This window comes from Cricetulus griseus, chromosome X (assembly GCF_003668045.3).
Source record: "Cricetulus griseus strain 17A/GY chromosome X, alternate assembly CriGri-PICRH-1.0, whole genome shotgun sequence".
Lineage (NCBI taxonomy): Eukaryota > Metazoa > Chordata > Mammalia > Rodentia > Cricetidae > Cricetulus > Cricetulus griseus.
The window spans coordinates 127,185,420-127,204,939 of NC_048604.1; the positions used below are offsets into that span (position 1 = coordinate 127,185,420).

Below are 19,520 nucleotides of genomic sequence, written 5' to 3' on the forward strand. Positions count from 1 at the left end.
TATTTATTTGTTCTATTTTGTTGTATTTTGTGGGTGGGCAATATACACATGCTCATGTGTAGGACTACATGTGTGTAAGGCTGTGTTTGCACACACACATGTGAAGTTCAGAGGTCTCTGTTGGGAGTCCTAGTCTATTACTCCTCGACCTTACAGATTGAGAGGGAGTCTCTCACTGAATCAGGAGAAAGCCATTTTACCTAGATTGGCTGGACAGAAATTGCTTAGTATATGCCTGTCTCCAACCCACATTATAGATGTGGTCCATATTTGAATTTTATTATGAGTACTGGGAATACAAATTCTGCTTTGGCTGACTGAGAAACCTACCCTTAACGTAATGTTCTTTTATTTTTAATAGTCCATGTTACCCTACACTCTACAGTCCTCCCGTCTTAGCTTCCTGAGTAGCTGGAATTCCCAGTAAGTACCTCTGCAACTATTTATCCATTTGATTTTTATACCAATATCACTTGGTGTCAATGACTGAATTTATGATAATTTGTAAGTCAGCTAGTGAGTAGTCCTCAAAGAGTGATTTGGTTTCTCTAGATTAGTTGCATGTCCATGAAAATTTTGGAATCAACGACTCAGGTTCTACCAAAGAATCCATGCTGTTATTTTTACTATTGGCATCATAGTAAAATGTGTGGGTTAACTTGGACTGAGTGACCTTTTGAACAGTCTTGGCTTTACCAACCTCTGAACAAAGTATATCTCTCCATGTTTAATAATAGTTATTCCAGCAGCATTAATATCCCACAGTTCATGCATATCCTTTGTTAAACGTATCCTTAAATGTTTCAAATTTGACAGTATTTACTAATACTGATTCAAAACTTCAACTTCCCGTTTATTGTTTTGTACAAGTATAATGGGATACATTCGTTTTCTACATGAATCTTGTATTCTCTTGTTTTGCTGGGCTCATTATGCCAGGTTTCCCTGCTGTACGAATAGACTTTGGAAGCCCATTCCACCTGGAGAGTTGCTCTCTCAGCCTAGACACTCAGGGGAGGGCTTAGGCCCTGCTCCAAATGATCTGACAGAATTTGGGGATCCCGCATAGTCAGCCTCACCCTTCCTGGTGAGTGAAGGGGGGATGTAGTGAGGGTTGGTGGGGGTCAGGGGAGGAGAGGAGGGAGAGGGAGCTGGGATTGACATGTGAAGAAGGCTTGTTTCTAATTTAAATAAAATAAATTAACAAATAAATATATTCCACCTGAAGTTTCATATAAATGATGGTGCCATCTCTCAAGTGGTTATTATCATTAATTTTGTTTTATTGCAATTCTGGAGAGCAAAAGTTGAGCTGTGCCCTTGCTTGGATAATAATATACCACTGAGCTAAACATAGTTTTCTGACATATTGATAAAACAATAAACTTGTTTTAAACAAAGATTTGTCATTTCTTTTCCATTTTATTTTAGCTTTCAGAATTTCATATGATATATTTTTCCCTCTGCATCAGCTGTTCACAGATACTCCTCAACTCCCTGAACACTCAACTCCATGTTCCTCGTCTCCTTTAAAAAACATGCACACACACACACACACACACACACACACACACAGAGAGAGAGAGAGAGAGAGAGAGAGAGAGAGAGAGAGAGAGAGAGAGAGAGACCTGTGGAGTCTAAATTGCCTTGGTCAAATACTCCTGAGTATGCCCATTGTCAATCCATTGAAGAAATTTGATTTTCCCTTTCTCAACAGCTACTGATTGCAAATAGCTTCTTTGCTACAGGTGAGACTTTATATGCACTTCTACTTTAAGTACCAGGATTTTGTCTGTCTACAGATTGCTTAGCTCTTGTGCATACTATCAGAGACTCTGTGACTTCAGATGGGCATCTGTCTTGTTCTGTCATGAAAACACAGTTTCAGTAGAATCATAAACCACCTCTGGCTTATAATATTTCCACCTCCTCTTTCACATAGATCCCTGTGCCTTGAGGGAGTGGTGTGATAAAGACATCTTATTTAGGACTAAGTGTTCCAATATCCATTTGTGAGTCCCTATGCTAATTTACCTAGTTTTGAGACAAAGTCTCTGCCTGGCCTGGAGCTTCCCAATAAGGCTAGGCTGGATGGCCACAGAGTCCCAAGGACCTCCCTGTCTCTGTCACCTCTGAACTGGAATTTATTAGCATACAGCACTCCCTTTCCTTTGTATTTTATATGGATATTGGGAAATCAAACTTGGGTCCTTGTGCTTGCAAGGCACTGTCTTCCTAGCCCAGTGTTTTCAATTGTTGTGGAATATTCCTTTATACTCTGTGAAATGTGTCACTGTGATTAGTTTAGTAAAGAACTGAATAGCCAATGGCAAAGCAAGAGGAAGAGTTGGAACTTCTGGGGACAAGCAGCTCTGGGAGGAAGAAAGGCAAGAGTCACCAGGAAGACACAGAGGGAGCAAGGAATGCAGTAGGAGAGGTATAAGCCATGAGCCACCTCGAAACATGTAGATTAATACAAATGGGTTAATTTAATTTATAAGAGTTAGTGGGACGCTTTTCCGAGACCGACCCAGGAACTAGGTGAGTCTCTGCCCTTACCCAACTCCTGACCAAAAATCACTCACCCAGACCCCCCCCTCTGCCTGTGCCTCCAGGCTTGGGGTAGACACACCCAGGCAGGGAGGAGCTCCCTGCTCCCTGAATCTGCTAGCAACCCCTCTCTTCCATTCCGCTGACCAACCCAGGAACTAGGTGAGTGAGTCTCTGCCCTTTCCCAACTCCCACCCAAAACATCACTCACCCCGACCACCCCCACCCCCCACCCCCGCCTCCGCCTGCGGGCTTGGAGTAGACACGCCCAGGCAGGGAGGAGCTCCCTGATCCCTGAATCTGCTAGCACCCCACTCTTCCATTCCACTGACTGACCCAGGAATTAGTGAGGAGACTACTACGAGAGTCAAGACCACCCAGAGATGTGGACATTGAATTCCTGGCCCCCACACACCACTGGGTCACAAGAGGAGGTAGAGAGACCCCACCTGCAACCAGTAAAAGAAGATATGGGAAGAAGACAGAATAAGATTTCACTCAACAACAGAAAGACCAATATGACACCACCAGAATCTAGGGACTCCACTCCAGCAAGATTTGAAAAACCCAACACAGAACATGAAGATAAGATGGATCTCAAAAATTATCTCAGCAAGATGATAGAGACCTTTAAAGAAGAAACAAGAAAATCCCTTAAAGAAATAGAAGAAAAGGCAAACAAAAAATTAAACGAAATGGAGGAAAAGACAAACCAAAAAATTCAAGAAATAAATGAATCTCTTAAAGAATCTAAAAAAAGCCAAGAAAAAACATCCAAAAAAGTGAAGGAAGTGCTTGAAACAGTTCAAAGCATGAAAGCTGAAATAGACACAATAAAGAAAACACAGAATGAGACCATACTGGAAATGGAAAAGCTGGATAAACGATCAGGAACTAAAGATGTGAGTATAACCAATAGAAATCAAGAGATGGAAGAGAGAATCTCAGCTACTGAAGACTTGCTACAGGATATACATTCATCAACCAAAGAAAACCTCAAGTCCAAAAAATCCCTAACACAAAATATCCAGGAAATATGGGACACCGTAAAAAGGCCAAACCTAAGAATAATAGGTGTAGAAGAAGGTGAAGAAACACTGCTCAAAGGTACAGAAAACATATTCAACAAAATCACAGAAGAAAACTTCCCCAAAATACAGAAGGATATGCCTATGAAAGTACAAGAAGCTTACAGAACACCAAACAGACTGGACCACAAAAAGAAGTCCCCCTGACACATAATAATCAAAACACCAAATCTACAGAATAAAGAGAAAATATTAAGAGCAGCAAAGGAAAAAGGCCAAGTAACATATAAAGGCAAACCAATCAGAATCACACCAGACTTCTCAATGGAAACTCTAAAAGCTAGAAGGTCTTGGATAGATACCCTACAAGCACTAAGGGAGCATGGATGTCAACACAGACTACTGTATCCAGCAAAACTTTCAATCACTATAGATGGAGGAAACAAGATATTCCATGACAAAAACAGATTTAAACAATACATATCCACAAATCCAGCACTACAGAAGGTTCTGGAAGGAAAACTCCAACCCAACGAACATAACTACACTCACGAAAACACTGGCAATAGATAATCTAATTTTACCAAACACAAAAAGAAACAGGAGGGCGAAATTCACACGCAATGACAGCACCAACAATAAATCCAAAACAAACAAGAACCAATGAACAATGGACATTAATATCCCTAAATGTCAATGGTCTTAACTTACCCATAAAAATATATTTTTGAGATAACAGAATGGATACGAAGACAGAATCCATCCTTCTGCTGTTTACAAGAAACACACCTCAATTTCAAAGACAGGCGATACCTCAGAGTAAAAGGATGGGAAAAAATTTTCCAATCAAATGGGCTCAAGAAACAAGCTGGTGTAGCAATCCTAATATCTAACAAATTAGACTTTAAACTGAAAGCAATCAAAAGAGATGAAGAAGGGCATTTCATACTCATCACAGGAAAAGTCCATCAAGATGAAGTCTCAATCCTGAACATCTATGCCCCTAATACAAAAGCACCCACATTTGTAAAAGAAACATTACTAAAGCTCAAACCACACATAAAACCACACACACTTATAGTAGGAGACTTCAACACCCCCCTTTCACCACTAGACAGGACCACTAGACAGAAACTTAACAAAGAAACAAAGGATCTGACAGAAGTTATGACCCAACTGGGTTTAACAGATATCTATAGAACATTCCATTCAAACACAAAAGAATATACCTTCTTCTCAGCGCCACATGGAACCTTCTCAAAAATTGACCACATAGTTGGCAGCAAAGCAAATCTCCACAGTTACAAAAGAATTGAAATAATCCCCTGTATCTTATCAGACCACCATGCATTAAAGCTAGAATTCAACAGCAATACAAATTTCAGAAAACCTACATTCGCGTGGAAAATGAATAACACCCAATTGCACCATTCCTGGGTTGAGGAAGAAATAAAAAAAGAAATTAAAGACTTCCTAGAGTTTAATGAAAATGTAGACACAACATACCCAAACTTAGGGGACAGTCTGAAAGCAGTGCTAAGAGGGAAGTTCACAGCACTAAGTGCCCACATGAAAAAACTGGAGGAAAGTCACATTAGAGAATTGACAGAACAACTGAAAGCTTTAGAGCAAAAAGAAGCAAACACACCAAGGAGGAGTAGACGCCAGGAAATAATCAACCTGAGAGCCGAAATCAACAAAGTAGAAACTAGGAAAACAGTACAAAGAATCAATGAAACAAAGAGTTGGTTCTTTGAGAAGATCAATAAGATAGACAAACCTCTAGCCAAACTAACCAAAATGCAGAGAGAGAGCATGCTAATTAACAAAATCAGAAATGAAAAGGGGGATATAACAATGGACACTGAGGAAATCCAGAAAATCTTCAGGTCATACTTTGAAAACCTGTACTCCACTAGATTGGAAAATCTAAAGGAAATGGACAGCTTTCTGGATAAATATCACTTACCAAAATTAAATCAAGATCAGATAAACAGTTTAAATCTACCTATAAGCCCTAATAAAATAGAAGCAGTCATCAAAAGCCTCCCAACCAAAAAAAGTCCAGGGCCAGATGGCTTCACTGCAGAATTCTACCACAAATTCAAACAAGAGCTAATTCCAGTACTCCTCAAACTGTTCCGCACAATAGAAGCAGATGGGATATTGCCAAACTCTTTCTACGAGGCTACTATCACTTTGATACCCAAGCCACACAAAGATAAGACTAAGAAAGAGAACGACAGACCGATATCTCTCGTGAACATCGATGCTAAAATACTCAATAAAATATTGGCGAACCGAATCCAAGAACATATCAGAAAAATCATCCACCATGATCAAGTAGGCTTCATCCCAGGGAAGCAAGGATGGTTCAACATACGAAAATCCATCAATGTAATCCACCATATAAACAAACTGAAAAAGAAAAACCACATGATCATCTCACTAGAAGCTGAAAAAGCCTTTAACAAAATCCAACATCCCTTCATGATAAAGATCTTGGAGAGAACAGGAGTAACAGGAACATATCTAAACATGATAAACGCAATATACACCAAACCAACAGCCAACATCAAACTAAATGGAGAGAAACTCAAAGCGTTTCCTCTAAAATCAGGAACAAGACGAGGCTATCCACTCTCTCCATATCTCTTCAACATTGTACTTGAGTTCTGGCTACAGCAATAAGACAAGAAAGGGGGATCAAAGGGATACAAATTGGAAAGGATGAAGTCAAACTTTCACTATTTGCAGATGACATGATAGTCTACATTAGTGACCCAAAAAACTCTACCAGGGAACTCCTACGGCTGATAAACACCTTCAGCAAGGTAGCAGGATACAAAATTAACTCAAAAAAATCAGTAGCCCTACTATATACAGATGATAAATCCAATGAGAAAGAAATCAGGGAAACATCACCTTTCACAATATCCACAAGCAACATAAAATATCTTGGGGTAACACTAACCAAAAAAGTGAAAGACCTGTACAATAAGAACTTTGAGACTTTATAGAATGAAATTAAAGAAGATACCAGAAAATGGAAAGAACTCCCATGGTCTTGGATAGGTAGAATTAACATAGTAAAATGGCAATCCAGCCAAAAGCAATCTACAGATTCAATGCAAACCCATCGAAATCCCAACACAGTTTTTCACAGACATTGAAAGAATAATACTCAACTTTATATGGAAAAATAAAAAGCCCAGGATAGCCAAAACAACTCTTGACAATAAAGGGTCTTCTGGAGGCATCACCATCCCCGACTTCAAGCTCTACTATAGAGCCATAGTTCTGAAAACAGCTTGGTATTGGCACAAAAATAGACAGATAGACCAATGGAATCAAATTGAAAACCCTGATATTGACCCACGCACCTACGAATACCTTATTTTTGACAAAGGTGCTAAATCTATACAATGGAAAAAAGATAACATCTTCAACAAATGGTGCTGGTACAATTGGATTCGGACATGCAGAAAATTTCATATAGATCCATACCTGTCACCATGCACAAAACTTAAGTGCAAATGGATCAAAGACCTCTCCATAAATACAGCCACACTGAATCTTCTAGAAGAGAAAGTGGGAAATACCCTAGAACAAATTGGCATAGGAGACCGCTTCCTGAACATTACGCCAGTAGCACAGACACTGAGGTCTGCAATTAATAAATGGCACCTTCTGAAACTGAGAAGCTTCTGCAAGACAAAGGACACAGTCAGTAGGACAAAACGACCACCCACAGAATGGGAAAAGATCTTCACCGATCCCACATCTGACAGAGGACTGATTTCCAAAATATATAAGGAGCTCAAGAAGCTAGCCACCAAAACACCAAACAATGAAATTAAAAAGTGGGGTGCAGAACTAAATAGAGAATTCTCAACAGAGGAATCTGAAATGGCTGAAAGACACTTAAGAAAGTGCTCAAAATCCTTGGCCATCAGAGAAATGCAACTCAAAACAACTCTGAGATACCACCTCACGCCTGTCAGAATGGCTAAAATTAAAAATACCAATGACAATCTATGCTGGAGAGGATGTGGAGAAAAAGGAACACTCCTCCATTGCTGGTGGAGTGTGAACTTGTAAGACCACTCTGGAAATCAGTATGGCAGTTGCTCAGAAAAATGGGAATCAGTCTACCTCAAGATCCAGCCATTCCTCTCTTGGGTATATACCCAAATAGTGCATGTTCATACAACAAGGACATATGTTCAACCATGTTCATAGCAGCATTGTTTGTAATAGCCAGAACCTGGAAGCAACCTAGATGCCCCTCAACTGAAGAATGGATTGAGAAAATGTGGTACATTTATACAATGGAGTACTACTCAGCAGAAAAAAGCAATGGAATCTTGAAATTCGCAGGCAAATGGATGGAACTAGAAGAAACCATCCTGAGTGAGGTAACCCAGTCACAAAAAGACAAACATGGTATGTACTCACTCATATATGAATTTTAGACATAGAGCAAAGGATTACCAGCCTATAATCCTCTTCACCAAAGAAACTAGGAAACATGAAGGACTCTAAGGGATAAATGGTCCCCAGGAATGGAAGTGGCATGAACTTCTGAACTAATTGGGAGCATGAGGGTAGGGGGGAAGGAGCTGCTACAATAAGAGCAAGAGAAGAGGAGTAGAGGAGAGGAAATGGAGGGGAAGAAATATTGAGTTGGGGGAAGAATAGAGGAAAGAGAGCAGGATGAGAGATACCACATCAGAGGGAGCCATTATAGGTCCGAGAAGAGATCTGGAACCAGGGAGATCTCCAGAGACCTACAAGGATGACAAAATCTGACAATCCAGGCAATGGTGGAGAGGATAACCTAAAAGCCCTTCCCCTAAATTGAGATTGATGACTACTCTTTATGCCATCCTAGAGCCCTCATCCAGTGGCTGATGGAAGCAGAGACAGACATCCACAGATATACACTGAGCTGAAATCGGGAATTTAGTTGAAGACAGGGAGGAATGAAGAACGAAGGGGTCTGTACCAGGTTGGAGAAACCCACAGGAACAGTTGGCCTGAACAAGGGAGAGCAGATCGACCCCAGATGCTGTGGGGGAGGCCCGTACAAGACTGATCCAGACCCCTGAACATGGATGTCAATAAGGAGGCCTCTGCACTCCAGGGAGCCTCTGGTGGTGGATTAGTATTTTTCCCTGGTGCAAGAAGGGACTTTGAGAGCCCATCCCACGTGAAGGGTTACACTCTGGCCCTGGACACATGGGGAAGGGCCCAGGACCAGCACAGGAAGATTTGGTGTACTTTGCAGAGCCAACGTTGAGGGCCCTAACTGCCTGAGGAGTGGTGAGTGGATGGGGTTGTGGTGTACTGGGGGTGGGTGAGGGGGAATGGAGGTGAGGGGAGGGAGAGGGAGAAGGGACTTGAAACAAGCTTGTTCCCTAACTAGAACTAATAAATAAATTAAAAAAAAAAAGAGTTAGTGGGACAAGCCTAAGCTATAGGCTGAGTTTTCATAATTAATAAGCCTTTGTGTCATTTTTGGGGGAACTGGCTGGCAGGAGAGAGAGAGAAAGACTCATTATAATAAATATTTTAATTTTTTTTTTTTTTTGGTTTTCTGAGGCAGGGTTTGTCTGTGATTTTGGAGGCTGTACTGGAACTAACTATTGTAGACCACGCTGGTCTGGAACTCAAGACATCTTCTTGCCCCTGTCTCCCCAAATGCTGGGATTAAAGGGTGTGAGCCACCACCACCACCACCACCCAGCTACATATTTTAATTTTATCACTTATAAGATATCTAATATATACAAAGCAAAAACACATATCTCTTAATTTTTGTAGTAAACTTATCAAGTATGTATTATTCCTAAATACCCCAATTGCTCTTTGGGTATCATTCCTTCAGTGGGCAGGATTATGAAGTAAAGTCCCTTCAGGTATGTTCTAAGAAACCAGGCATAAAGCTCCTGTCTGGAGGTCTTTGGACATGTGAGTAGATGTGGTAGATTCTCGCATCAGCTTACCTAGAAGCAGATGTTTGAGGCCAGTGATCTCCAATGGCACAGTGGAGGAAGCTGACAATTTCTATAACCCAGTCCCAAGGGTGTCATATGTCAATCTTTCCTTAGGCTAGGAGGGTAGAACTGCTTCTATCAGTTTCTTCACCTTATATGTTACCATAGGAACAGTACTATTACAGATGTAATCTGCAACATCAGCTTTTATATGGATTCTGGGGATGCAAACTCTGGTCCATGCACTTATGACACAAGTGCTTTCTTTACCCACTGGGCCATTTTTCAGTCCTCAATGGATTTTTTTCCTGATAGTACTGGGTCTTGAACCTATGATATCGTGCTTGCTAAGTAATCACTCTACCATTGACCTACAGCCGCAACCCAACATTTTAAACAAGTATTTATTTAGCAAAGACAAAGTAATTGCATGGCAAATAATGAGTACTATGCAGAGATCTTGGAGTGAGCTGACTCAGGCTCTCTTGAAGGTCCATATTAAGGAGAATATTGTAAATTCTTATGAGAGGCTTGGCCATATTCTTGCGGTTAATATGATGCTTTTAAAATAGCAGACCCAGATCTCCAAAGAATAGTGGACCAGATCTTTAATTTTGGAAATTTTTCCATGATTCTCTTGAAAATCCCACAAATGATGCATCAATGTCTCTGTGATGTGATAGGGGAGGTCCTTCTCTGTATATGTTTATCTTATTGGTTTTTAAATAAAGCACTGTTTGCCAATAGGGAAGCAAGATAGGTGGGACTAGGAGTAGAGGAGGATTCTGGGAAATGCAGTTAAGAAAAGTCTTGTGATCCAGGCAGGAAGTGACATAGGAGGCAGACTCAGAATATAATCAGGGACAAGAAGGAAATTGCTCTCTTCCTCTTCCTCTCTTCTCTGTGGAGAAGTCGCCATGTGATCCTGGGAAGAGGATGCATTCGGCCAGCATTCTCAATAAGATAAGTCTTTGAAAATATATAGATTAGTGGTTATGGTTGATACTTAAGACAGAGCTAGCAGATTAAGAAATCCTGTTATTGGCCAGCAGTATTGTAATTAATATTAGACTCTGTGTGTTATTTTGGGCACCCACATGGCAGCAGGGTTCGGGCGGCTAACGAAAAGATTTCTCCTTACAGTGATGTGATGAGGGCTCACACCCTTCAGGGTTCATATGTGAAGCAACTGCCAATGACCCCTGAGCCCTTACTTTCTGATATGGTAGAAGAAACATAGATGCATCTTTGGAAATGTGTAACTACAAAGGGTGATTAGTTTTGTGATTAGTCAGGAGACAACCACACAAACACAACTGTAGTGTCCTTGATTGTCTGGTATACATAACTCCTGGTTTAACTGACTTCAGTAACAGCATGGTTAGTTTCTGCTGAGAGTCCTCCCTCTTCCTGGCTTGCTGACAGCTGCCATCTTATGGTATTATCACATGGTGCAGAGATAGCTTTCTGCAGTCTTTCCCTGTTGCATGTGATACTAGGTTGCATCCATATGCTCTCCTCTAACCTGCATAAGTTCCTGGAAGACCGTATCCCCAGTATACTAACAGACCATTAAGGTTTCAACTTAAGGATATGGACCTGTGTGACACAATTTGGTCCACAGCACTGAAGCACACAAGACTTCAAGATATGATTCTAGCAGTAATGCTGTCTATACAAAGGAATATCTCCTCTTCTTCACATTCATTTGGATCTTGGGTTACTTTTCTATTATTGGTATCTTTCATACCTGAGCACTCATTCTTAATTTTTGTTGACTCTTCTACCATAGTGACTCTCATATTTGTCTTCTCACCCTCTGAATGCTGTACATGTTGCTGAACCTTCAGTACAGAGTGAGAAAAGACACCTTCTCTAGCATGTTAGCATACAACAGACTGCTCTAGAAAGGAGCTGCCATGTGGGTGCCCAAAATAACACACAGAGTCTAATATTAATTACAATACTGCTGGCCAATAACAGGATTTCTTAATCTGCTAGCTCTGTCTTAAGTATCAACCATAACCACTAATCTATATATTTTCAAAGACTTATCTTATTGAGAATGCTGGCCGAATGCATCCTCTTCCCAAATACTATAATACTGACACAGATAAAGTTCAGGAAAGAGGATCCACATAGTACATGGCTTCTTTACTATACATCAATGGTAGTATGTCTATTTTGGCAGCCGTAGGTCTGGCTATACCTGTGATCTGCCTTCACAGACAAAATGGAATAATGCTGTGCAAGGTATGGAGGACAGTTACACACAAGCCCCTCTGAGCCTTGGAATGGCCTGCCCAGGTAGCTGTAGCTACGACATGGGAGACTAGACTGGTCACTGAATGACATATAGGAATGAAGGCAAGTGAGAGCTGGTGCCAAGGTCCCAGCAACACAGTGCCATCTTGGGCCCTGTAGTCCAGATGGAGCCCTTATGCAGATATGCTGTATACATACATGCATGAATTGATTTTTCTCCACTGGTACTCTAGCCCAAGGTCTTGTGCAGGTTTGTCAGGGCATTTTCTGCAAAGCTATACTCCAGATCCAGAGCATATATTATTGTCTGCTTTGATGAGTGAAGCTCAGACCCTTTTCCTTGTGATGGTTCTGCTGTTCTCTCTCTCTCTCTCTCTCTCTCTCTCTCTCTCTCTCTCTCTCTCTCTCTCTCTCTCATCCCTGATCCCTGCTCTTCTCTAATTGCTTGCTATGGACAGTTGTATACTTTTAGAAACAATTAAAATTTATTAAGAGAAAAACATTGTAATCATAGCACCTTGGAGACTGAGGCAGTAACATTACAAATTACAGGCAATCTGTGCTTTTCTTGGTATACTTTGTATTGCCATGATAGAAGCCATGGTTAAAAGCTACTTGGAGAAGACCATGGTTATTTCATTTACCACTGGGAGGTTTAGGCAAGAAACTGGAGGCAGCAATTGAAGAACAGACAACAGAGGAATGCTGCTTACTAGCTTGTTCTCCATGACTTGATCTGCCTGCTTCCTTATACAATCCATGACCACCCACCCAGATGTGGCACTGCCCACAGTGGGCTGGACCCTCCCACACCAATCATTAACCATAAACTGCTCTATAGACTTGACTACAGGCCAATCTAAAGGAGGCAATTCCTCAATTGTGGTTCTCCTTTTCCAGTTGAGTCTAGCTTCTGTCAAGTTAAGAAAAAAACTGAGCAGTGCATGGGAATAAAACAATTTCCAGTATAGCCTAGTGTACAAAATGGGAATCTGAGTCAAAGTACATCCCCCAAACATCCTACAATACCCTAGCAAAAACAAATTCTGAGGTGGACACAGTACCATGAGTGCATGAACGTAATCTCTCTCTCTCCCTCTATTCCTCTCTCTCATTCTCTCCTATAATTCTTAGTTCTGGAGACTGTGGAAAGTATATGAGAAATTTTATGTCAGGCAAATTTAATGAGATCAGGCTTAAAAATGAAAATGGCTATGGGTGTATGTAGTAATGGTTAATTTTCACTGTAAACTTGATTAGATTCAGAAAAGCCCAGGAAATTAGCAAAGTTTACCACTATGTGCATATATATGACGCTTTGCCCAGAGATAATGAGATTTTGAGGGCTTGGGCCTGGTCAATGCATGAATCCCTTGATGGGTTCATTAAGTGAAGGCATTACTGAAAGGTGGTAAAAAGATAGTGATCGGGCCTCTTGGCAGGAAGTCAGTGACTATGGGATTTACCTGAGATTAGATGTTGCCCTGACTCCTTCATATTCTCTGCTTTTTTCCTCCTTAGTGTCCAAGAAAAACTGAAGAAAACTCTCTGGAATATATTCCTATCACATTCTGTTCATCCCAAGTTTACGGCAAATGCAAACCTGAACTTAGAAATCTCAAACTGTGAGCCCCAAAAGAGGCTTTCCAGTTGAAATTATTTTCCCATGCTTTTGGTCAGAGTGATGAGGACACTAACTGATCAAATATAACTCAATGGTAGAAATCTTGTGTGACATACAGGAGATACTGTCTTAAATCATGGAAGTGTACCACAAAATTATTACCAAAGAAGGATGAGCCTGGAAAATGCCAGTGTCCTATCATGACATCACATCTGTTCTATATTGGGTCACACCTTCATGGCAGGAGAGCTGGGTATTGGGAAACATGCAGCCAGAGTCCCCTGCTTCACAGAATTTGCATCTGGCACCTGGGGAGAGGCAATAAAAGAGGGGAAGCGGAAAGAGATTAGAGAAAGGGATCTCCCACTACTAGAAAGAACATTATTAAAAAACATTTCTCAAGGCAGACAAAGTAGGCTCAATGGCTAAAGGTGATCGATACCAAGCCTAGCAATCCCAGTTCAATCCACAGAAGTTGCATGGTAGGAGAAGTAAACTGATTACACCAAGTTGTCTTCTGACCCCTGGCAGGTACTTTCCTCAAATTGCATAAAAATAAATTTTCTGTCATGATAAGTATCTTTGAGGCGCCCTTCTTGTGGATACCTCAAGTGTCAGACAATCTATGAATTCCTTGTTTTCATGGAAAAGCAAAAGCAAATCTTCCTTGTGTCTTTTCTTTGCATTCTCCATATTCTCATGGAGAATAACATGACAGCCCATGTTTCCCTGGCTCTTATTGCTTCTCTGCCAACTCCCTTCTGCACACTTTACCTAGCTCTCTCTCTCACTCTCTCCTCCCTACCCCACTGCCCACAGCACTCTTGAGCCTACTTCCTGCATTCCCTCTCATTCAGGACTCCTTATCTTAGAAAATGGCCTCAAACCAGATATTAGGAACATAACCTAGACACATTCAATTCTCCCTCCCCTATCATGCACACTTCCCTTTGATGTTCCTGCCAGTCCAGTGAGACCCCAACTATGCTTCCCTGCAGATGGTACATACCTCTGGGAGCTGTGGCAAGATGTCTCAGATCTGTCTGGGTCCCCAGCTCTCATCTAGGGTAGGATGAAAGTTATGCTAGGTACCACCTCCACTTGGGCAGGATTATTTGTCTGCCCAACATACCTCCATGTCTCATCCAGCCCGAGGACATGACTCCACATAGTGGGTGTTTGTTGAAAGAATAACAACTTTAGTACAGCAACCATGTCTCTAAAGGCTGTCCCTACAAGAGTAAGCAGAGTCAATAGTGCAAATGTCTACTGTTAGTGACTGTGACGCGGTACATGAATATAGGACTTTGAAATGTGTCAATTGCACCAGACAGAAAACTTGAGAAGATCTCAGACTCACTTGTAGTAGGGAAAGCTAGTGACAGATGTTCACAGTGGTAACCTTTGTGAGCAACTTCAGAGAGAAGTTTGACTTCCTTTAATAGTTCCATCATAGGATGGACAAGAGGAGGGATGCTTTGTGCAAGGGACAGCCAATAGTTGCTTCATAAGTGTGGGGACACACAGAAATGCTGATTGTTAATTTTTATTTCTCAACAGGACATTAACATCTTACAGGGTGCTTATCACAGTAAAAACAATGATCACAGAGTTATTGGTATCTTTGTAACAGCAGTGCTGTGAGGGTGGTTCACAGAAATAAGAACAATGCTTACAGTTCACAATTTAGTGAGGAAAATACTTATAGAAGGAATGTGGTAAGAGTGATGCATATAGAGTTCTTGGAACATATGAAGAAAAATGCTAATGAACTGGTGAAAACAATAACAATAGTGGCAGTGCTTAATGAAATAAAAAGAGGTTAAGAGAGGTCCTAGACATACTAAGAAAAGTGCTTATAGAGTAAATAGCATACAACCAGTGCTATGAGAGGGACACACAAAAAGAGCAATGCTAACATTGACACATGGTAGGACCAATTTTCAAAACCGTCCTTGACATGTAAAAAGTAAAATGTTGCTTAAATTTCACTGCTGAGAATTTTACTTTTTGATGCTTAGGATTTCACAGTTTTTCTCATAATCCTAATGCCCATCATGTTCTTCAAATCACAGGCTTATTTCTCCTGTCTGGGACAGAGACAAAGGGAAAAAAAGGAAAGCAAGTGTCAGATTGGACTGCCCACTCAGTGTTCAACTCCCCTTCCTTCACGGCAAAGCATACATGCCCTCCTTCTGCACGAACCTTGGAATCTGCTCTCCAAGTCAAGCCTCTGATCTAGAGTACAGTGACTGTCTGACTTGGTTTCTGAATTCTTTGTTCAGAGGAAGGTGCAGCCTGCACATTAAGAGCTGACCTGGGATTTGGGATCCTGCAGCATTCTGGGTAGGAAAGGTTTCTAATATAATTGATAGGGAGTAGAGAAAGCATGGGATATTGCATTTACCTGTTATGATACACCCCAAAGGACTAGATGTGGATGATTGGCAGGTCCCAGTGACCATGGGGAATCCAATATTATATGAGAAAGGTGTATGTCCCAGGGTGTGCAAATTGTGTCAGAGGGTCACTTACAGGTCCAGCCTTTCTCTTCTTCATCTTCATCCTCTTCTTCCGGGTCACTGATCTCTTCATATATCACTGGCTTCTTCCTTTCCCTTAACCTGTGGCTCCATACGCTCAACTTACTTTCATTGCGTTCTGAGATAGGGGTAGTACATGAGAGCAGGTGGAGAAAGGGTTTCAGGGTCTTTATGTCAGAAAAGTACAGGGTTTGGTCCTCACTTGTGCCCGTGGGCTTTTTTCAAGCACAAGTTTTTAACATCTTCTGGCACAAACAGTCTGAGACTACAGGTTATCCCAAATTTGGACCAAAGACCACTTCAGTGAGGATCATCCCCTGGGACCTATTTCATCCAGGATGTATCTGAAGGTGTATATTATAGATGCAGCACTGACCGGAGTGAGATACTTACCAGTGATCATGTGGGACAGAATGCATGAGGAAGGGTTGATTTAGCTTCGTGGTGTTGGAATTTTTCCAGTATGAACTTTTTAATGTAAAAACAGAAACAACAAAGTGGCAACAACAAAACCACCTTGCAGATATCAAGTTCCAAATTTCTGAATATATTCTTTTTATGGTGGGAGCCCGTGGAGCATGCTTAACTGTAGAGTCACAGGTCTGTGGGGGCACTTTTTGATTGTATATTTTCTGTTTTGAACTGAGAAGCCAGAAAGAAGAGCAAAGGAACATATTTGGCCTCGTTGTTGATGATTGTGTGTGTTAATCAAATACACAAAGTCTGTGCGATTGAAGGTCACTTGGCAGCTCAAGCCTGTAATCCCAACATTCAGGAAATTAAGGCAAAGAGTTGCTCTAAATCTGCGGCCAGCTGAGAGTTATAGCAGGAAGAGTAGTCCTAAAAATTCCATGCTATTTTCTCTGTTCAATTTTAACCTATATTCTATTTCTTACCTGAGCAGTAAGACATGTTTATTCGTTCATTTGTCTCTGTGTGTGTGCATGTAGAATAGGAAAACAACTATTCTCTGCTAGGTGTGGTCTGTTTGCCTCTAAACCCTGCTACCTGGGATAATGAGACAGAATGTTTCTTTGAGATTAGGAATTCAATACCACCATGGAAATAATATAAACTGTGTTTCTGAACATATGATGAGGTAACTCCTTTCCTAGCTACACATACAGAATAAATTCAATTGGGAGTAAAAATGTATTTCCTTTATATATTTTAATATAATAATGGGTAATATTTATCTTTATTAGATTTGAATGTGAAGTTATGATGCTGATTCTGAAGGTTTAGACAGATTTATTGTCTAAAATTATAATTACACCATGATTCATGAGCAGTATTTAGCAGGAAATACATAGCTTTAAGAAAGAAATATTTCAAGCATACAGATACTAATGGAGAATCACACTGAGTTCATTTGGAGCTCCACATTATCCCTCAAAGTGCTTTACATCTCTCTGATGTCTTTAAGCAAAGCAGCCACCACTAAAGCCATCTGATCAGTACTCAACACCCTCACCCTCCTTCCAGGTCCATTCAAGCATCTATGCATTTTCCGCTTACTTACAGCCAATGAAAATATACATTCTCCTTTTGCATGTTTTAGAATTTTATGTAGTGCCCAAGTGCGTAAGTTTTCAACACCTTTCTTCCTTCAGCTCTTACCTGAGGAATGGAAGATTTGTCTGTGACCTTCCCTGGCACTTTGACGGAAAAATTTTGCAAATAAAGCCCCTCCATGTCAACTTACCTTGACTTTCATGGCCACAACCTTCATCAGAATCACTGAGCACGGATTTTGTGGCCTTTTCCTTGGATTGCATGAAATCGGGGAGATGGGTTCTGAGGCCTAGAACAAAGCAAAATGTTTCTTCCTTATCAGACAACTGAGAAGAGGAATGTGGGGGGCAGGCACAGGGATGATGGCAAACAATGAATTTCACCAGAACAAAGGCCTACAGGAGAGAAAAGTGAAGGCTACAGGGATGATTGCCATGGTGCTGGCCTCTGCTTCCAGCCCTGCACAGAATGGAAAAGAGCAGAATGTTCTTGAAAAAGACACATGGGGGTGGGCCTAGGCCCTATCCCAAAGGATATGACAGACTCTGAAGACCCCCCCCTATGGAAGGCCTCACCCTCCCTGGGGAGCAGAAAGCTTATGTGATAGGTAGGGTTTTAGTTGGGGGGGAGGGTAGAAGAGGAGGGGAGGGAGAGGGAAATATGATTGACATGTAAAGCAATCTTGTTTCTAATTCAAATAAAAAATGGGAAAAAAAAGAACATGGCAAGAGGCTGAGAAGAAACCATAGCATAGAAAGGGACTGGATGACACTCAGGCCTGTTCTGAACCCAGAACTTCCTCTTACCTAGTCTTGTCATGGTGGTATAGTTTCTTTTCATATACACATAGGTAATTTTCTCTGAATAGCTCATCTTTGCCCACTCTTCCTTAGAGAAGTATTTGGAAATATCCTCGAAGGCCTAGAAAAGAAGAGAAAATTCAATCTGGCAGCTAATCTTCTGTGCGTGTGTGCCATTCAGGCGAGACTATTTCCTTGGCTCCCAGACCTCTGTGGTACATTTGGGAATTGGGGAAAACTCCTGATGGACGATTTGAGATCAGAGTGATGCTGTGGACAGACTGTCCAGCCTGTTCCTTAGCATGCAATAGAGATTTGTGCTGCTTGGTTGCTCTCCTCCCACCTTCAAGAAGGGTATGACAGTTGCCAAACTAGAGAAGCAGAAGACTTGCTGACTTCAGAGATGCTTGGGAAGGATCCTCTGACTTTAGGTTTCCTACTGTATCCATGCTACTTTTCCCCAGTGCTTCTGCAGGCACCTACTGAGAAATGTAATTCTCCGGGCCACTCCTCTGCCCCATGAAGGTCACCTCACCTTGCATGTCTTCTCTGGATTATGCTCAGTTTTCTTGACGTTCACTGAACAAGACCTTCTTCTATTCATGGCACTGGGGATGCGATCTTGAAGGAAAGCTTGAATACTTCCAGTCTGTGGAGGACAGCATGAGCCAATCACCTGAAATGTAATTTTACTATTTTCCATTATGGCTTGTTTGTCCCCAAGGAATTACATGGATGGAAGTCAGGGGATAGACATATCTGTGTTAGGAATGAAAGGGTTTCTTTGGCATGACAGAAGTCACTGTGAGACTCTGAGAGCAGGTCAGATACCGCTGCTACTAGTCCTCTGGGGTATGTCTTGATCTGAAGGGCATACAGAAAGTTCTTGGTGGATGAGTCAGGCAGACAGGATGGTCACCTCACATTTCATTGATAAGTGGCAGGTAAAAACTTTGATTTCACTGGGAGTCAAACAGTACTCACTGGTGATTGAGGAAGAAGGATAATAAGTACCAAATGCCATTAGAGAGGAGTAATGAGTAAGTGAGGTAACCACAGTTTACAACTGATCACTTACTTTATGAAGTACTGAGTCAGAAGCCTGCAAACACAGACTTGGCAGGACAGGAAATATTAATTGTCCTGATTTGATGACAATGTGTTTTGTACATATCTTGACTTTTCACACTGTATTC

The 19,520-nt window shown here is 41.2% G+C and overlaps 1 protein-coding gene across 9 annotated transcripts in view; it reads right to left on the reverse strand.

The window, feature by feature from the left end:
- Window positions 1–19,520, reverse strand: part of LOC100767016 (protein SSXA1) — a 76,228-nt gene that overhangs the window by 31,790 nt on the left and 24,918 nt on the right. For 5 of the 9 annotated variants that reach the window (XR_004771438.1, XR_003488289.2, XR_003488286.2 and 2 more), the window contains exons 1-2: window positions 14,476–15,993; window positions 13,629–13,774 (exon numbers count right to left, since the gene is read on the reverse strand). Coding sequence is in view for 2 of the 9 variants with exons in the window: in XM_035450020.1 (XP_035305911.1) it covers window positions 14,500–14,528; window positions 16,002–16,127; window positions 17,715–17,813; window positions 18,331–18,445; window positions 18,860–18,928 (438 nt within the window). In the remaining 7 variants the exon portion in view is untranslated. Of the gene's footprint in view, window positions 1–13,627; window positions 13,775–14,475; window positions 16,652–17,714; window positions 17,814–18,330; window positions 18,446–18,859; window positions 18,974–19,520 lie in introns of those variants that run through there. The other 4 variants (XM_035450020.1, XR_004771437.1, XM_027432291.2 and 1 more) reach the window with 4 other exon arrangements.